General features: G+C 40.9%; 1 protein-coding gene across 1 annotated transcript; it reads right to left on the reverse strand.

Annotated features, from left to right (window-relative positions):
- Positions 1-1596: 1596 nt before the first annotated feature.
- Positions 1597-14766, reverse strand: LOC143625323 (carbon catabolite repressor protein 4 homolog 2-like). The gene is made up of 8 exons (XM_077095689.1): positions 14746-14766; positions 3262-3339; positions 3092-3178; positions 2924-3010; positions 2779-2832; positions 1940-2031; positions 1727-1841; positions 1597-1653 (listed from the first exon to the last, which is right to left on the reverse strand). Exons 1-8 carry the CDS (start codon positions 14764-14766, stop codon positions 1597-1599), a joined length of 591 nt encoding a protein of 196 aa, XP_076951804.1.
- Between the last annotated feature and the right edge of the window lie 460 nt (positions 14767-15226).

A 15226-nucleotide genomic window follows, 5' to 3' on the forward strand; every position in this document is an offset into this window, starting at 1 on the left:
CCAAGATTATTTTGGTTAATGAATTTAAAATGTTATAACCTGTTGGGGGCAGCTATGTGTAGCTAGAGCACCGCTGGCTATCAGTATTGAGTAACTTAACCAGAAACCGTCCAAGTGGGAGACTGTTGGAATTATGGACCGGTTCGGGTTAATCAATACGGCCAACCGGGTGATGACCCGTGGAGTTACACCATGAGGTAACGAGCCATTGACCCGCTTAAGTTAGTTAACCGGGTTAGATACTTTAACGAGATGAAATTACATGGAGCGGGCTTTGGAGCAAGAAGTGGACTTGTTGGCCCATTAGGTTTATAACTAACTAACTAAGTTAGTTAAACCTAATTATAGGTTATATAAACATATGATATTATGGACATAACCTTAACCCTAAGCTAATCAACAAGTCCATCTCCTTTCTTCCTCCACCCCATCACCGGCGAACCTGCACCACTGCTGTTGCCCGACCACCGGCGTTGTCCAGCCTCTTGCCGCCGCCGCCTATCGGGGCCACCGATGCCAGCCGTCGCCGCCCGTCGCAGTGAGGATTTTCTGTGACGCGCATCTATTGGTTGACTTGTTTTTGAATTCTTCGCAAACAGTGAGTTTCACGTTCCCCTTTTAACTCTTTTAAACGCTTTTACTTAGGGGAGAATACATACTCCAAAACGCTTTAGATTTTGTTATTAGTTATATATCACTTGTAAAGGCTAAGTGGCAAACGAAACAACTAAAGTCCTTCATAACATCGAACCGTTTAGTATTGGATAATAGCGAGTCACTGTTGAGTAGTACTACTGGGTTTGACAAACCCCACCCAACGCTAAACTCGACTGGAGGTCGAGTGGGTGTAATCTTGGCTAACACATTACCATGGTCGGGATAGACATGGTGGCAAGACAATTGATAAACAGTCAGCTTCGGTGTCGAACACTTAGTAATACTTGCTTTATAGGCTAGCTACCTATAGATATATAATTGATTTAACATTATCTGGTAACGCAAACGCAAAACGTAAACGCAAACGCAAACGCTTTATTTATATAAACTTGTAAACTCACCAACCCCGTGTTGACACTTTTAGTATGTTATTCTCAGGTAGCCGAGGCGGGCGCACGGTATAGAAACATGCATAATTGAACTCTATCGTTTTTGCAAACTTATTTTTAAACTGTTGTTAATTGGGTTTTAAGTCGTCCTGCGTGACGCAACACTTGGTTTATGATTTTACGCTTCCGCACTTATTTACACTTAAATGTTTTCGTGGTTTGAAAACTTTACTTATGGTTTGATTATAACTAATGATTCCGATCCTGTTAGTTCACACCCTCTGACGGTAAAACTCCGTTAGTGGATTTTGAGGGTGTGACACGTTTTTATGATATAATTTCTTTAAAAAAATATTAGCACATACAAAAGTTATTAATATTTAAAAATAATGGGGGGGTTGAGTTAAAAATGAAAATAAAAATCATATAAGAGTGAAAGATTAAGGATCATAGTTGTAACTATTTTTAAAATTTACAAAAGTTAAGCAAAGTGAAGGGGCCAATGATGTAACTATTTAATAACCTCTTTTAGTTGTTGACAAGTTTGTCATTATCCTAGATGCATTAAAGGTTGTCTAATTCTTGCAAAAGATGAATACGCACTAACCTGTAATACAATTTCATGAAATTAAAATATTTTGAAGAAAAAAAATATAAAAATAGCTGAATATTTATATTACCAAAGGCAAAGTATGAGTCAATTTAGTGATGGGTCGAAGAATCCCGAGTGGATCAACTGCTAAATCCGGATGCATTGGGTCAACTTTCCCCATTGCTAAAAGTGCATGAGGAGCACTGCAAAAATCAAAATGGTCGTTTTTAACAATTTATATCATATGAAATTAAAAAATTATTATAATTAAAACTTTATATTGATTAAATACAAAACAAACCTTCCGGGAACCGAATTAAAATCTCCACAAACTAACATTGGTATATCTGCACTCGCGGCTATCTTTTCTAAACCTTTTAATAAAGTATGAACCTGAAATTAATAACATTAACTAGAGTTAACTACACAATTGATCCCTGTAGTTTGCCCATATTGCTGAGTAGTCCCCACTTTTCTACAATTACACATATAGTCCTTACTATTCACTCAACCGTAACACACATGGTCTCTGGAGTGGATGGAGGCTAGCCTGTAAACGAACCGAACGGACACAGATGGGCTTGTACGTTTTTGTTCGTTTATATTTAACCGAACAAACATACAAATTTTCTTGTTCATGTTCATTCCTTTTATAACAAATAAACATGAACACGGTTTTCTGTACATTTAACTAAACAAACGAACATGAATGCGTACCCGTTCGTTTCTATCCATTCATTTATGTCCGTTTGTTTAAATATTGGTTCATATATATATTACTAATATTAATTTATAATCAACTGGAATTTCGTATTTAAAATACCTTTATTTGGATATCTTTGTTTATTTTTGAACCATTGAATGTAATGATCATGGTATTTTAGACTTAAGGAATACGTTTACTTTTGATAGGTGTTCGTTTATGCTCGTTCGTTTTCTTAACGAACAAACACGAACACGGATGAACATTAACAAATCAACATGAACACGTTCATTCATTCATTTTCTAGTTATCACACGTGTCATTTTAGAAAAGTGGGGACTGGTCTGCAATATGGGCCAACTAAAGAGACCATTCGTGTAATTAACTCTATTAACTAAAACTGTTTAATATCTATAAGTAGAGGTTAAAAGAATAACCTGCCATAATTTAACATCCTTTAGATCTTGTTGAACATTCACATGAGTGTTCGCCTACACACCATAAGAAAAAATATATAAATAAATGTGAAGACTTAAGTGAAATTAAAATAATTAAAAATATACATAAGATGTCATGTCATACCACGCAAACAAGTTGTCGTTTCCCAGGAATATCAACACCATAGTTACTGAACTTTGCTTCTAGAACAACAATTAATGCAACATTATCCTGTTACACGTCATAAAAACAACATAAAAATAAAAACAAGCAAAAATTAAACATGAATTAGAAAAATGATATGAAAAATACCTTAACGAGCCGATTTAGAGCGGTTTTCTTCTGAGCACTGGGAACTAGAGCATCTGTTAAAGATTGTGCAGCTTTATTAAACTCAACCTGCAAATTTAGACCTATATTTAATTAGTAAATCAATGGTGCTAAAATGTTAATTAATATAATACAAATATATATATTTATACCTCATATTTTTTGACACGTGAAAATCTATCTCGACGGAAAAATGCGCCATCGATGGTCATAACAGTGCCATTGAAAACCTGCAACCAAACAACAATCACAAGAATCAATAATGAACCGTTTTTATCTATTTTTAAATTGTTAAAAATATATATGTTAAATATGATTGAAAAAAAATCAATCATTACTACAATAAAAACCCATTTAATGTAGGCCTGTAAATCATTACTACAACCTTTAATGCATCTAGGATAAGTACAAACTTGTCAACAACTAAAAGAGGTTATTAAATAGTTACATCATTGACCCCTTCACTTTGCTTAACTTTTGTAAATTTTAAAAATAGTTACAACTATGATCCTTAATCTTTCACTCTTATATGATTTTTATTTTCATTTTTAACTCAACCCCCCCATTATTTTTAAATATTAATAACTTTTGTATGTGCTAATATTTTTTTAAAGAAATTATATCATAAAAACGTGTCACACCCTCAAAATCCACTAACGGAGTTTTACCGTCAGAGGGTGTGAACTAACAGGATCAGAATCATTAATTATAATCAAACCATAAGTAAAGTTTTCAAACCACGAAAACATTTAAGTGTAAATAAGTGCGGAAGCGTAAAATCATAAACCAAGTGTTGCGTCACGCAGGACGACTTAAAACCCAATTAACAACAGTTTAAAAATAAGTTTGCAAAAACGATAGAGTTCAATTATGCATGTTTCTATACCGTGCGCCCGCCTCGGCTACCTGAGAATAACATACTAAAAGTGTCAACACGGGGTTGGTGAGTTCACAAGTTTATATAAATAAAGCGTTTGCGTTTGCGTTTGCTGTGACATCTGCCCGATCCGACCCGACCCAGGTACCCGTTTCTCTGACCCGATCTCTTTCTTTTATGATTTAATATTTATTTATACTTATACTTTATTTTTAATAATAATAATATATTTTCCTTCCCGCCTCTTTCTCTCTCTTTCTTTCCGCTGTCCCGTCCCTCTCCTTCTCTCTTTCCGCCTTCTTTTCCCTCTTGTCGCCGTCCCGCCCTTACGCCTTGTTTCCCTCTTTTTCTTCTAACTCTTTGCTTGTCCTTTGTTCCTTCCCGCCTAAGGTTGTCTGCGCAGCTCCACGCGCCAGACCCCTTACAAGGAATCCTGCGTGAAGACCACCTGTTACAGCGATACGCGAGACGAACTCTTCTCGCAGCGCGTTAAGAATTGTAATTCTTCTCGCAGCGCGCTAAGAACGGTAGTTCTTCCCGCGACGCGCTAAGGATTTGTAGTTCTTCTCGCATCGCGCTAAGAATCGTAGTTCATCCCTCGACGCGCGAAGAATTATAGTTCTTCCCGCGGCGCGCTAGGAATTTTAGTTCCTCCCGCGGCGCGCTAAGAAATGTGATTCTTCCCGCGGCGCGCTTAGAAATGTAGTTCTTTCCGCGACGCGTTAAGGTTGGTTCCGTCTGCCTTCGCGCTCGCGCTCTCTTGACCTTCTGTGTCTGCCTTCGCTCTCGCGCGTGCGCTCGAGCCTTCTCGCGCTAAACCCTTTGAGTTTTCTTCTGTTTAATCTAGCCGTTTGCTTTTGTGTTGTCTTATCTTTTGTGCTGTTGACCTAATCTGCTTTATGTCTGAAAAGTTACTTTCGGCGCAGCATGCGCACCAACCCCATTGGTTGGCAGAAAAAGTGACTGACATAATCTTTTGAGATCTGCTTTTTCCATGCTTGACCAGTACCTTTATCTGAACTGCCCATGCCTTTTTACTGTTCCCTGTCAGCCTTTTTCTCTTTTTCCCTGCTGCCATATCTTTTGATATCTTTTGCTTTTGGAATCTTTTGCTTTTTGAGATCTTTTCCCCTTTTTCTAGGGATTGTGTTCCCTAGGGTTTCTCTATAAATAATAGTATTATTTTTCCTAACACTACACACACAAAACACTTAATCTCTCCTGTTCTCCTTGCTCTCTCTGCCGCCTCCCTCTCTGCCTCCGTCTTCCTCCCTGTTCTGTCCTGCTTTTCCGGTAATATATATATATTATATATAATAATTTACTTATTAATTATGCTAACTTATAATCAAGACTTAAAGCAAATCATTAAAACAATAATCTTATTTATAGGTTAACTTGTGCTTGTTTAAAGTTGGTTCTTACTTTATCTTACACCGCATCGTTTATCATGTGAGTAATCTCGTACCTAATCCCTTTTTGCTTTTAATGTTTTGGGATGTTCATGTGTTCATACAAACTTAGAGTCTTAAACTTGTTTATGAACTTTAGTCGCGCAGTATCCCATGTGTTGAGGACGTTTACTTGGCTGTTTATTTGTATGTGTGTATCATTAACCGCTTTGTTCGGCCTATTCCGCAGTTTTCATGGATCCATTAGATGAACACGGGAGACCTATCGTTTACGGTTTTCTTTGTTTACACTTGCACAGATGTTTTCTCGTTTTTGTGCTCAATTGGGAGCACGGATTGAACTATGAACTATGAGCTATGATCTATCTAGGCTTGATCACAATCTGATTGCACCCTTGTTAAACACCAGACATACACGTGTTGCGCGCAGATTTATTGTTATCTATGTATTGTATTAAACTTGATTTCTCACCAACACGCAAGTGTTTGACGTTTATTTTAACACATGTTCAGGTTTGCAGTAGCTGTTTTGGAGCTTGTGGACACGTAGGAAGTTTTCATTATTTTGGACCTAGATTAAAATGTATCAAGACAAGTCTTTGCTGTTCGAATATTATGATTTATAATATATTGATTTATGATGATTTATGTTATCTTGTGTTTACTTTGCGCGTGCGCGAATGAATGTATTTATTAAATATTGACACCCAATAGTGTCACGAGTAATGAAACAATATGTGGCGCCCCGATGTATAATCCGCCTTTGGTCGGGGTGTTACAGATTGGTATCAGAGCTCGTTGACTTTAGGATAGGTGGTTAGACGTAACGGCCTAGAATACCTAAGAGTCCCTTCTCGCGCATGAGAGAAATCTCATGTTTGCGCGCTTATTGTTAATTACTCGTTATTTATGAATATGCTCGCGCTTGCGCAGTATATGATTTTATGTTTTATTCCGCGATATTTCGATTTTTGATTGAATTTCGATTTTTATTGATTTTACTTACATATTCGTTTGTTGGATTTGAAAATCCGAAAAGTCATGGTGATACATGAATAGTTGATTTTCAATTTCCATTTACGATTATGTTCTAAGGTTGGAGACTTGAAAAGTCATGGTGATACATGAATTGTCAACTTCCAATACTCATTTTCTTGTGTATTTTATATTGAAGATTGAAAAGTCATGGTGATACATGAATCGTCAATCTCCAATACTCGTTTGCTCGTATATTTTAAATTGGGAATTCGGAAAGTCATGGTGATACATGAACTGTCGATTCTTGATTCGAATTTGTTACCTTTATTAAGTCTGCATTTAGGGTCATTTATTTTACTTTAACTTTTGACAGTAACTGACTCCGCGAAACCAAGCTTTATAAGATTAAAACTTTGCGCTAAAATCAAGATATTAACTAAAATTAAAACTTTTATAGAATGCCTCCGCTATCTCGCCGATTTCAGAGAAGAGAAGCCTCGCGCATGCGTAGACAGCAACGTTCCCATGAAATGGCCGCCGCGATAGCCCAAGCCTTGAGCCAAAACAATACCTCCAGTTATAACATTAAGTCCTTTAACGCGGGTAACCCTCCAAAGTTCACAGGTCTTGAAGGAGCCACCGTGATGCTCCAGTGGCTTGAGAAAATAGAAAACACTTTCCTCCACACCCAATGCCCCTCAGACAGACGAACCCTATATGCTTCCAGTGTCCTGGAATCTAGAGCGCTTACATGGTGGAATGGAGTAGCTCATGCGCGTGGCGCAGAAGCTGCTTCTAGCATGCTCTGGGAGGAATTTAAGGAGATTCTGACGCGAGAATTCTGCCCTCCCAACGAAGTTAAGCGCCTGGAGGAAGAATTTTGGAATCTTAAGCAATACAGTGGCGAAGCGCGCGAGTACGCGACGCGTTTCCATGAACTAAGTTTGCTTGTCCCTCACCTTGTTACCCCTTCCCGCCGAGCCATAGAGAAATTCCTTGGGGGTCTCCCCATGGAAATTCAAGATTCTGTATGGGCCAGAAACCCAGTAACCCTCTCTGACGCCATTGAGTTGGCCGCTGTGCTCAGCGACAACCATGTCAGAGCAGGAACCCTGTTCCTGCGGGGAGCTGAGAAAACCAAACCCACCAAGACTGCCCCTGAACCAACAGAAACCAAACCAGAACCCTCAAACCGTAACAACCTCAAGCGCAGGCGCAAAGCCTATGCGCTTACCAACCCGCCCATTGTCCAGCAACCCATTTATCAACCTCCAGTTTACGCGCCTAACCCACTGTCAACCTACCCAACACCTGTAGTCCACAACTATGCCTTAACCAATCCCGCACTCCCTGCCCCGCCACTTAAGAAACCTTACACAGGAAACCAACCCTTTTGCCCAACCTGTAGACTTCACCACCCAACCCAAACCCCGTGTCGACAATGTAACCGATGTGGCCGCGTTGGTCACTCTGCCGAATACTGTAGAGTCCCTCTCGCCAACCCAATTGCGCCAACACCACCAGTCTACCCGCAGAACCCACAACCAACCTACCAAAACCCACGACCCAGATCGTGCTTTAACTGCGGTGATCCCAGTCATTTCCGGAACGCGTGCCCAAGGCTACAAGTTCAGATTACGCAAGCGAATCCGGTGAACCAGATTTCAAACCAAGTGACGCGTGGACGAGCTTTTAACATAACCGCGCACCAAGCGCAAGCGAATAATGACGTAGTTAATGGTACATTTTTGCTTAACGGATTTTATGCTTCTATACTTTTTGATACTGGCGCCGATCGAAGTTTTATCTCTCGCGCCTTCGAGCAGAAGCTTGCGCGACCGCGCGATAACTTAAAAGAAGATTTTTCAGTTGAATTGGCTAACGGTGAAACTGTTTTAATTAACTCGGTGATTAAAGATTGCACGCTTAACCTTAACGAAAACGATTTTCTGATCGACCTTATCCCCATGCCTCTTGGGAGCTTTGATGTTATCATTGGTATGGACTGGCTCTCGAACAATCGCGCCGAAGTTATTTGCGCCAAGAAGTTGATTCGCATTCCTCGAGAAAATGGTGATCTTCACATCTACGGCGAAAAACCCTCCCGCGGTCTTAAACTTATGTCTTGCGCCGAAGCCCAAAGACTCATGCGGAAAAGGTGTATTGCATTCTTAGCCCATGTGGTTAAACCTGCTGAAGAAAAGAAGCTTCGCGATATCCCTGTTGTGCGTGATTTCCCTGAAGTTTTTCCTGATGATCTTCCTGGTATCCCTCCCGCTCGTGAAGTCGAGTTTCGTATTGATCTTGTCCCTGGTGCTTCCCCCGTAGCTAAATCTCCTTACCGTCTTGCACCCGCTGAGATGCAAGAATTGGCAAGCCAACTTCAAGAGTTGACTGCTAAAGGATTCATCCGCCCTAGCTCTTCGCCCTGGGGTGCTCCGGTGTTGTTCGTTAAAAAGAAAGATGGATCGTTTCGCATGTGTATTGATTACCGCGAGTTGAACAAACTCACCATTAAAAACCGGTATCCCTTACCACGTATTGACGACCTCTTTGATCAACTCCAAGGTGCCTCTTGTTTCTCGAAGATTGATCTCCGCTCTGGTTATCACCAGTTGCGCATCCGCGATGAAGATGTTCCGAAGACTGCTTTTCGAACTCGTTATGGCCATTTTGAATTCTTGGTCATGTCCTTCGGTTTAACCAACGCACCCGCCGTTTTCATGGATCTAATGAATCGGGTGTGTAGGCCTTTCTTGGATAAATTCGTGATTGTGTTTATCGATGATGTTCTGGTGTATTCTAAGACCAAGGCCGAGCATGAGCAACATCTTCGGTTGGTGTTGCAAAAGCTTAGAGCTGAGCAACTCTATGCTAAGCTTTCCAAGTGTGAATTCTGGTCTGATGAAGTACAGTTTCTTGGTCATGTTGTTAACAAGATGGGTATTCATGTCGACCCATCCAAAATAGAAGCAATCAAGAACTGGATTACGCCATCCTCTCCTTCTGAGATCCGTTCCTTTCTGGGCTTAGCTGGTTATTACCGGCGCTTCATTTCGAACTTCTCGAATATCGCTTTGCCTTTAACAGCTCTAACGCACAAAGGTAAACCGTATATTTGGGGCTCGAAGCAAGAAGAAGCCTTTCTATCGCTCAAGCGATTGTTGTGTGAAGCTCCTGTTCTTGCGCTACCTGAGGGTAATGATGATTTTGTCGTGTACTGCGATGCCTCCAACCAAGGTCTCGGTTGTGTTCTTATGCAACGAGGCAAGGTTATCGCTTACGCATCAAGGCAACTTAAGGTTCATGAAAAGAATTATACAACTCACGACCTCGAACTTGGTGCAGTTGTTTTTGCCTTGAAGATCTGGAGACACTACCTTTATGGTACTAAGTGCATCCTCTACACTGACCATAAAAGCCTTCAGCATATCTTTGATCAAAAGGAACTCAACATGAGGCAACGCCGATGGAACGAACTCATCAGCGATTACGATTGTGAGATCCGGTATCATCCTGGTAAGGCTAACGTGGTAGCCGATGCGCTCAGCCGAAAACCCTGCCAGCTTAACTGTATCTTGCCGCGCACGCAGCTTCACTTTGCGCCGATCCAAAGCAACCTTGAATCGCGTATTCGTGACGCGCAGCGCGCATCCATCAGTAATGGTAACCTTCGCGCCGAGTTAGCGTGTGGCGCGGAAGCGCACTTTGTCCCTAATCTGGGTGGAATTCTCTGCTATCTCAATCGCATCTGGATTCCCTTTGATGAGAATCTTCGCGCTGATATCCTGAGTGAAGCGCACAAATCTCGATATTCCGTTCATCCTGGCGCCGATAAAATGTACAAGGATTTGCGCATTACTTATTGGTGGCCCGGTATGAAAAAGGATATTGCTGTGTTCGTAGCTAAATGTCTGACTTGTTCTAAAGTGAAAGCTGAACACCAACGCCCATCTGGTTTGCTCGAACAACCAGAAATTCCTACGTGGAAATGGGAATGTGTAGCGATGGACTTCATTACCAAGTTACCTTTGACAGCAAGCAAACATGATAGCATTTGGGTAATAGTGGATCGTTTGACTAAGTCTGCTCACTTTCTGCCCATTCGTGAAAACTACCGTGTTGAGCAGCTCGCGCAGCTTTATGTCAAGGAAATTGTCTGCCGCCATGGTACTCCTTTGAGCATCATATCCGATCGCGATGGCCGTTTTATATCTCGCTTTTGGAAATCTCTCCAATCTGCGCTAGGAACTCGCTTGGACATGAGTACGGCATATCATCCTCAGACTGACGGTCAGTCTGAGCGAACTATTCAAACTCTTGAGGATATGCTCCGATCTTGTGTTCTTGATTTTGGAGGTAATTGGGATTCACACCTGCCTTTGATTGAGTTCTCTTATAATAACAGCTATCATTCCAGTATCGGTATGGCCCCATTTGAAGCACTTTACGGTCGTAAGTGCCGCTCCCCGATTTGTTGGAACGAAGTGGGAGAAGCTCAAATCACAGGACCCGAACTTGTTCAAGAGAAAACCGATAAAATCGCCAAGATCCGTGATCATCTGCTGACTGCCAGGAGCAGACAGAAGAGTTACGCAGATCGTAGGCGGAAGCCTCTCGAATTTCAAGTTGGTGATCTTGTTCTCCTCAAAGTGTCGCCCTGGAAGGGTGTTGTCCGCTTTGGGAAGAAAGGTAAGCTTGCTCCTCGTTATGTTGGTCCATTCAAGATTCTCGCGCGTGTAGGAAAAGTTGCCTACAGACTTGACCTGCCGCCCGCGCTCAGTAATGTGCATCCAACGTTCCATGTATCCAATCTCAAGAAGTGTTTAGCTGACGAGAACCTTCACATTCCACTTGATGAAGTTCAAGTTGATGAAACTATGCATTTCGTTGAGAAGCCTGTTGAGATTATGGATCGCGAGGTAAAGCAAACCAAGGCCAGTCGTATCCCTATCGTGAAAGTTCGCTGGGAGTCCAAGCGCGGAGCCGAGTTTACATGGGAAAGGGAAGATCAAATGAAGATCAAGTACCCGCACCTGTTCTCTGCGCAACCTACTTCGAGATAAATTTCGGGACGAAATTTCTTAAAGTAGGGGAGACTGTGACATCTGCCCGATCCGACCCGACCCAGGTACCCGTTTCTCTGACCCGATCTCTTTCTTTTATGATTTAATATTTATTTATACTTATACTTTATTTTTAATAATAATAATATATTTTTCTTCCCGCCTCTTTCTCTCTCTTTCTTTCCGCCGTCCCGTCCCTCTCCTTCTCTCTTTCCGCCTTCTTTTCCCTCTTGTCGCCGTCCCGCCCTTACGCCTTGTTTCCCTCTTTTTCTTCTAACTCTTTGCTTGTCCTTTGTTCCTTCCCGCCTAAGGTTGTCTGCGCAGCTCCACGCGCCAGACCCCTTACAAGGAATCCTGCGTGAAGACCACCTGTTACAGCGATACGCGAGACGAACTCTTCTCGCAGCGCGTTAAGAATTGTAATTCTTCTCGCAGCGCGCTAAGAACGGTAGTTCTTCCCGCGACGCGCTAAGGATTTGTAGTTCTTCTCGCAGCGCGCTAAGAATCGTAGTTCATCCCTCGACGCGCGAAGAATTATAGTTCTTCCCGCGGCGCGCTAGGAATTTTAGTTCCTCCCGCGGCGCGCTAAGAAATGTGATTCTTCCCGCGGCGCGCTTAGAAATGTAGTTCTTTCCGCGACGCGTTAAGGTTGGTTCCGTCTGCCTTCGCGCTCGCGCTCTCTTGACCTTCTGTGTCTGCCTTCGCTCTCGCGCGTGCGCTCGAGCCTTCTCGCGCTAAACCCTTTGAGTTTTCTTCTGTTTAATCTAGCCGTTTGCTTTTGTGTTGTCTTATCTTTTGTGCTGTTGACCTAATCTGCTTTATGTCTGAAAAGTTACTTTCGGCGCAGCATGCGCACCAACCCCATTGGTTGGCAGAAAAAGTGACTGACATAATCTTTTGAGATCTGCTTTTTCCATGCTTGACCAGTACCTTTATCTGAACTGCCCATGCCTTTTTACTGTTCCCTATCAGCCTTTTTCTCTTTTTCCCTGCTGCCATATCTTTTGATATCTTTTGCTTTTGGAATCTTTTGCTTTTTGAGATTTTTTCCCCTTTTTCTAGGGATTGTGTTCCCTAGGGTTTCTCTATAAATAATAGTATTATTTTTCCTAACACTACACACACAAAACACTTAATCTCTCCTGTTCTCCTTGCTCTCTCTGCCGCCTCCCTCTCTGCCTCCGTCTTCCTCCCTGTTCTGTCCTGCTTTTCCGGTAATATATATATATTATATATAATAATTTACTTATTAATTATGCTAACTTATAATCAAGACTTAAAGCAAATCATTAAAACAATAATCTTATTTATAGGTTAACTTGTGCTTGTTTAAAGTTGGTTCTTACTTTATCTTACACCGCATCGTTTATCATGTGAGTAATCTCGTACCTAATCCCTTTTTGCTTTTAATGTTTTGGGATGTTCATGTGTTCATACAAACTTAGAGTCTTAAACTTGTTTATGAACTTTAGTCGCGCAGTATCCCATGTGTTGAGGACGTTTACTTGGCTGTTTATTTGTATGTGTGTATCATTAACCGCTTTGTTCGGCCTATTCCGCAGTTTTCATGGATCCATTAGATGAACACGGGAGACCTATCGTTTACGGTTTTCTTTGTTTACACTTGCACAGATGTTTTCTCGTTTTTGTGCTCAATTGGGAGCACGGATTGAACTATGAACTATGAGCTATGATCTATCTAGGCTTGATCACAATCTGATTGCACCCTTGTTAAACACCAGACATACACGTGTTGCGCGCAGATTTATTGTTATCTATGTATTGTATTAAACTTGATTTCTCACCAACACGCAAGTGTTTGACGTTTATTTTAACACATGTTCAGGTTTGCAGTAGCTGTTTTGGAGCTTGTGGACACGTAGGAAGTTTTCATTATTTTGGACCTAGATTAAAATGTATCAAGACAAGTCTTTGCTGTTCGAATATTATGATTTATAATATATTGATTTATGATGATTTATGTTATCTTGTGTTTACTTTGCGCGTGCGCGAATGAATGTATTTATTAAATATTGACACCCAATAGTGTCACGAGTAATGAAACAATATGTGGCGCCCCGATGTATAATCCGCCTTTGGTCGGGGTGTTACATTTGCGTTACCAGATAATGTTAAATCAATTATATATCTATAGGTAGCTAGCCTATAAAGCAAGTATTACTAAGTGTTCGACACCGAAGCTGACTGTTTATCAATTGTCTTGCCACCATGTCTATCCCGACCATGGTAATGTGTTAGCCAAGATTACACCCACTCGACCTCCAGTCGAGTTTAGCGTTGGGTGGGGTTTGTCAAACCCAGTAGTACTACTCAACAGTGACTCGCTATTATCCAATACTAAACGGTTCGATGTTATGAAGGACTTTAGTTGTTTCGTTTGCCACTTAGCCTTTACAAGTGATATATAACTAATAACAAAATCTAAAGCATTTTGGAGTATGTATTCTCCCCCAAGTAAAAGCGTTTAAAAGAGTTAAAAGGGGAACGTGAAACTCACTGTTTGCGAAGAATTCAAAAACAAGTCAACCAATAGATGCGCGTCACAGAAAATCCTCACTAGCGTCGGTGTCCATATACTCACAGCCACCGCCGCCTATCGGGGCCACCGACGCTCACAGCCGCCGCCGCTGTCCAGATACCACCACCACTGCCGTTGTCGTCGTGCACTGCCACAGATTGGTCGTTGGATCTCGTTGTGTCACCTAACTCGGTTCGTTAGCCTCGGTGTCTCAACCGGTTAATTATTAACCGAGCTAAACTTAAATATATTGTTAATTATATATTTAGTGTTTTGACTCGTACTCGTATTGTCTGTAACCGGATCCTGTCGGGTTTAGTTTTCGGTGCTGATTAATTATATATATATTCCGCTGCGTATAATTATTAATTAATGTGATTAATTATTATTTGCCACATTTATTGAACTGGATTTAATAAACAAAATTTTAACTGATTATCACTGAAACCCAACATGATGATATAACATATAGTTAAGAGTGTTTGTTTACAGATATGAATCATGATAATGGGCATTGTTACAAGCATACAGGCTATTTATAAGCATAATACAACATCTATAATCGTACTATACAGCATCTACAATCGTATTATTATTCCTAATGGCCGAGCACGTCCAAGGACAGTACTTTTCCAGCTGTAATCCTTATCTCCTTTCTTGTCTTTATTAGGTAGATGCTTCTCTAGCTTCTTCTGTAATAATGCTTCACCATAGGTGCAAATGTCATTTATGGGATGCTACCCCAACAATCACCACCCACCAACCTCTACCACTTGCATATCCATCGGGGATGTTTTGGATATTCCTTCAAGCATATGGCATGGTTCTGCCCCATTCCTTTGAAAAAGGCAAAGCCGGCTTTTAGGTTTGAGGTGGGAGGGTATGTATTCTTAATGTTTAAACTTAATTACCTAATTCATTTAAGTTTATTTTTAGGTTACTTTTATTACATAACCCATTTAAAAATTTGATTGTTTAAACTCAATTAAAAAAGCAACATGCTAAAGGCCCAAATTTTTTCTTGTTCCGTTCAAAAAATTTTAACGATTTTTGGGGACGGCCCTGGAGGGAGGAATTTGATATTGTTAGGGAAATATAGAATTCTTAATGTTTCATAGGAGATAATATAAGGACAAAGCAGGATGACTTGAGGTCAATAGTATATAGTACTAGCTAGTTTGATGTAACACCTGAGGACAGAAGAATTTTGAAGTTAAAAGATTGACCATTCTTAACAATCCAAGT

The sequence above is a fragment of the Bidens hawaiensis genome, unplaced genomic scaffold (assembly GCF_021521415.1).
Source record: "Bidens hawaiensis isolate Kalapana, Puna unplaced genomic scaffold, B.hawaiensis_p1.1 tig00004101_1, whole genome shotgun sequence".
In the NCBI taxonomy this organism is placed as follows: domain Eukaryota; kingdom Viridiplantae; phylum Streptophyta; class Magnoliopsida; order Asterales; family Asteraceae; genus Bidens; species Bidens hawaiensis.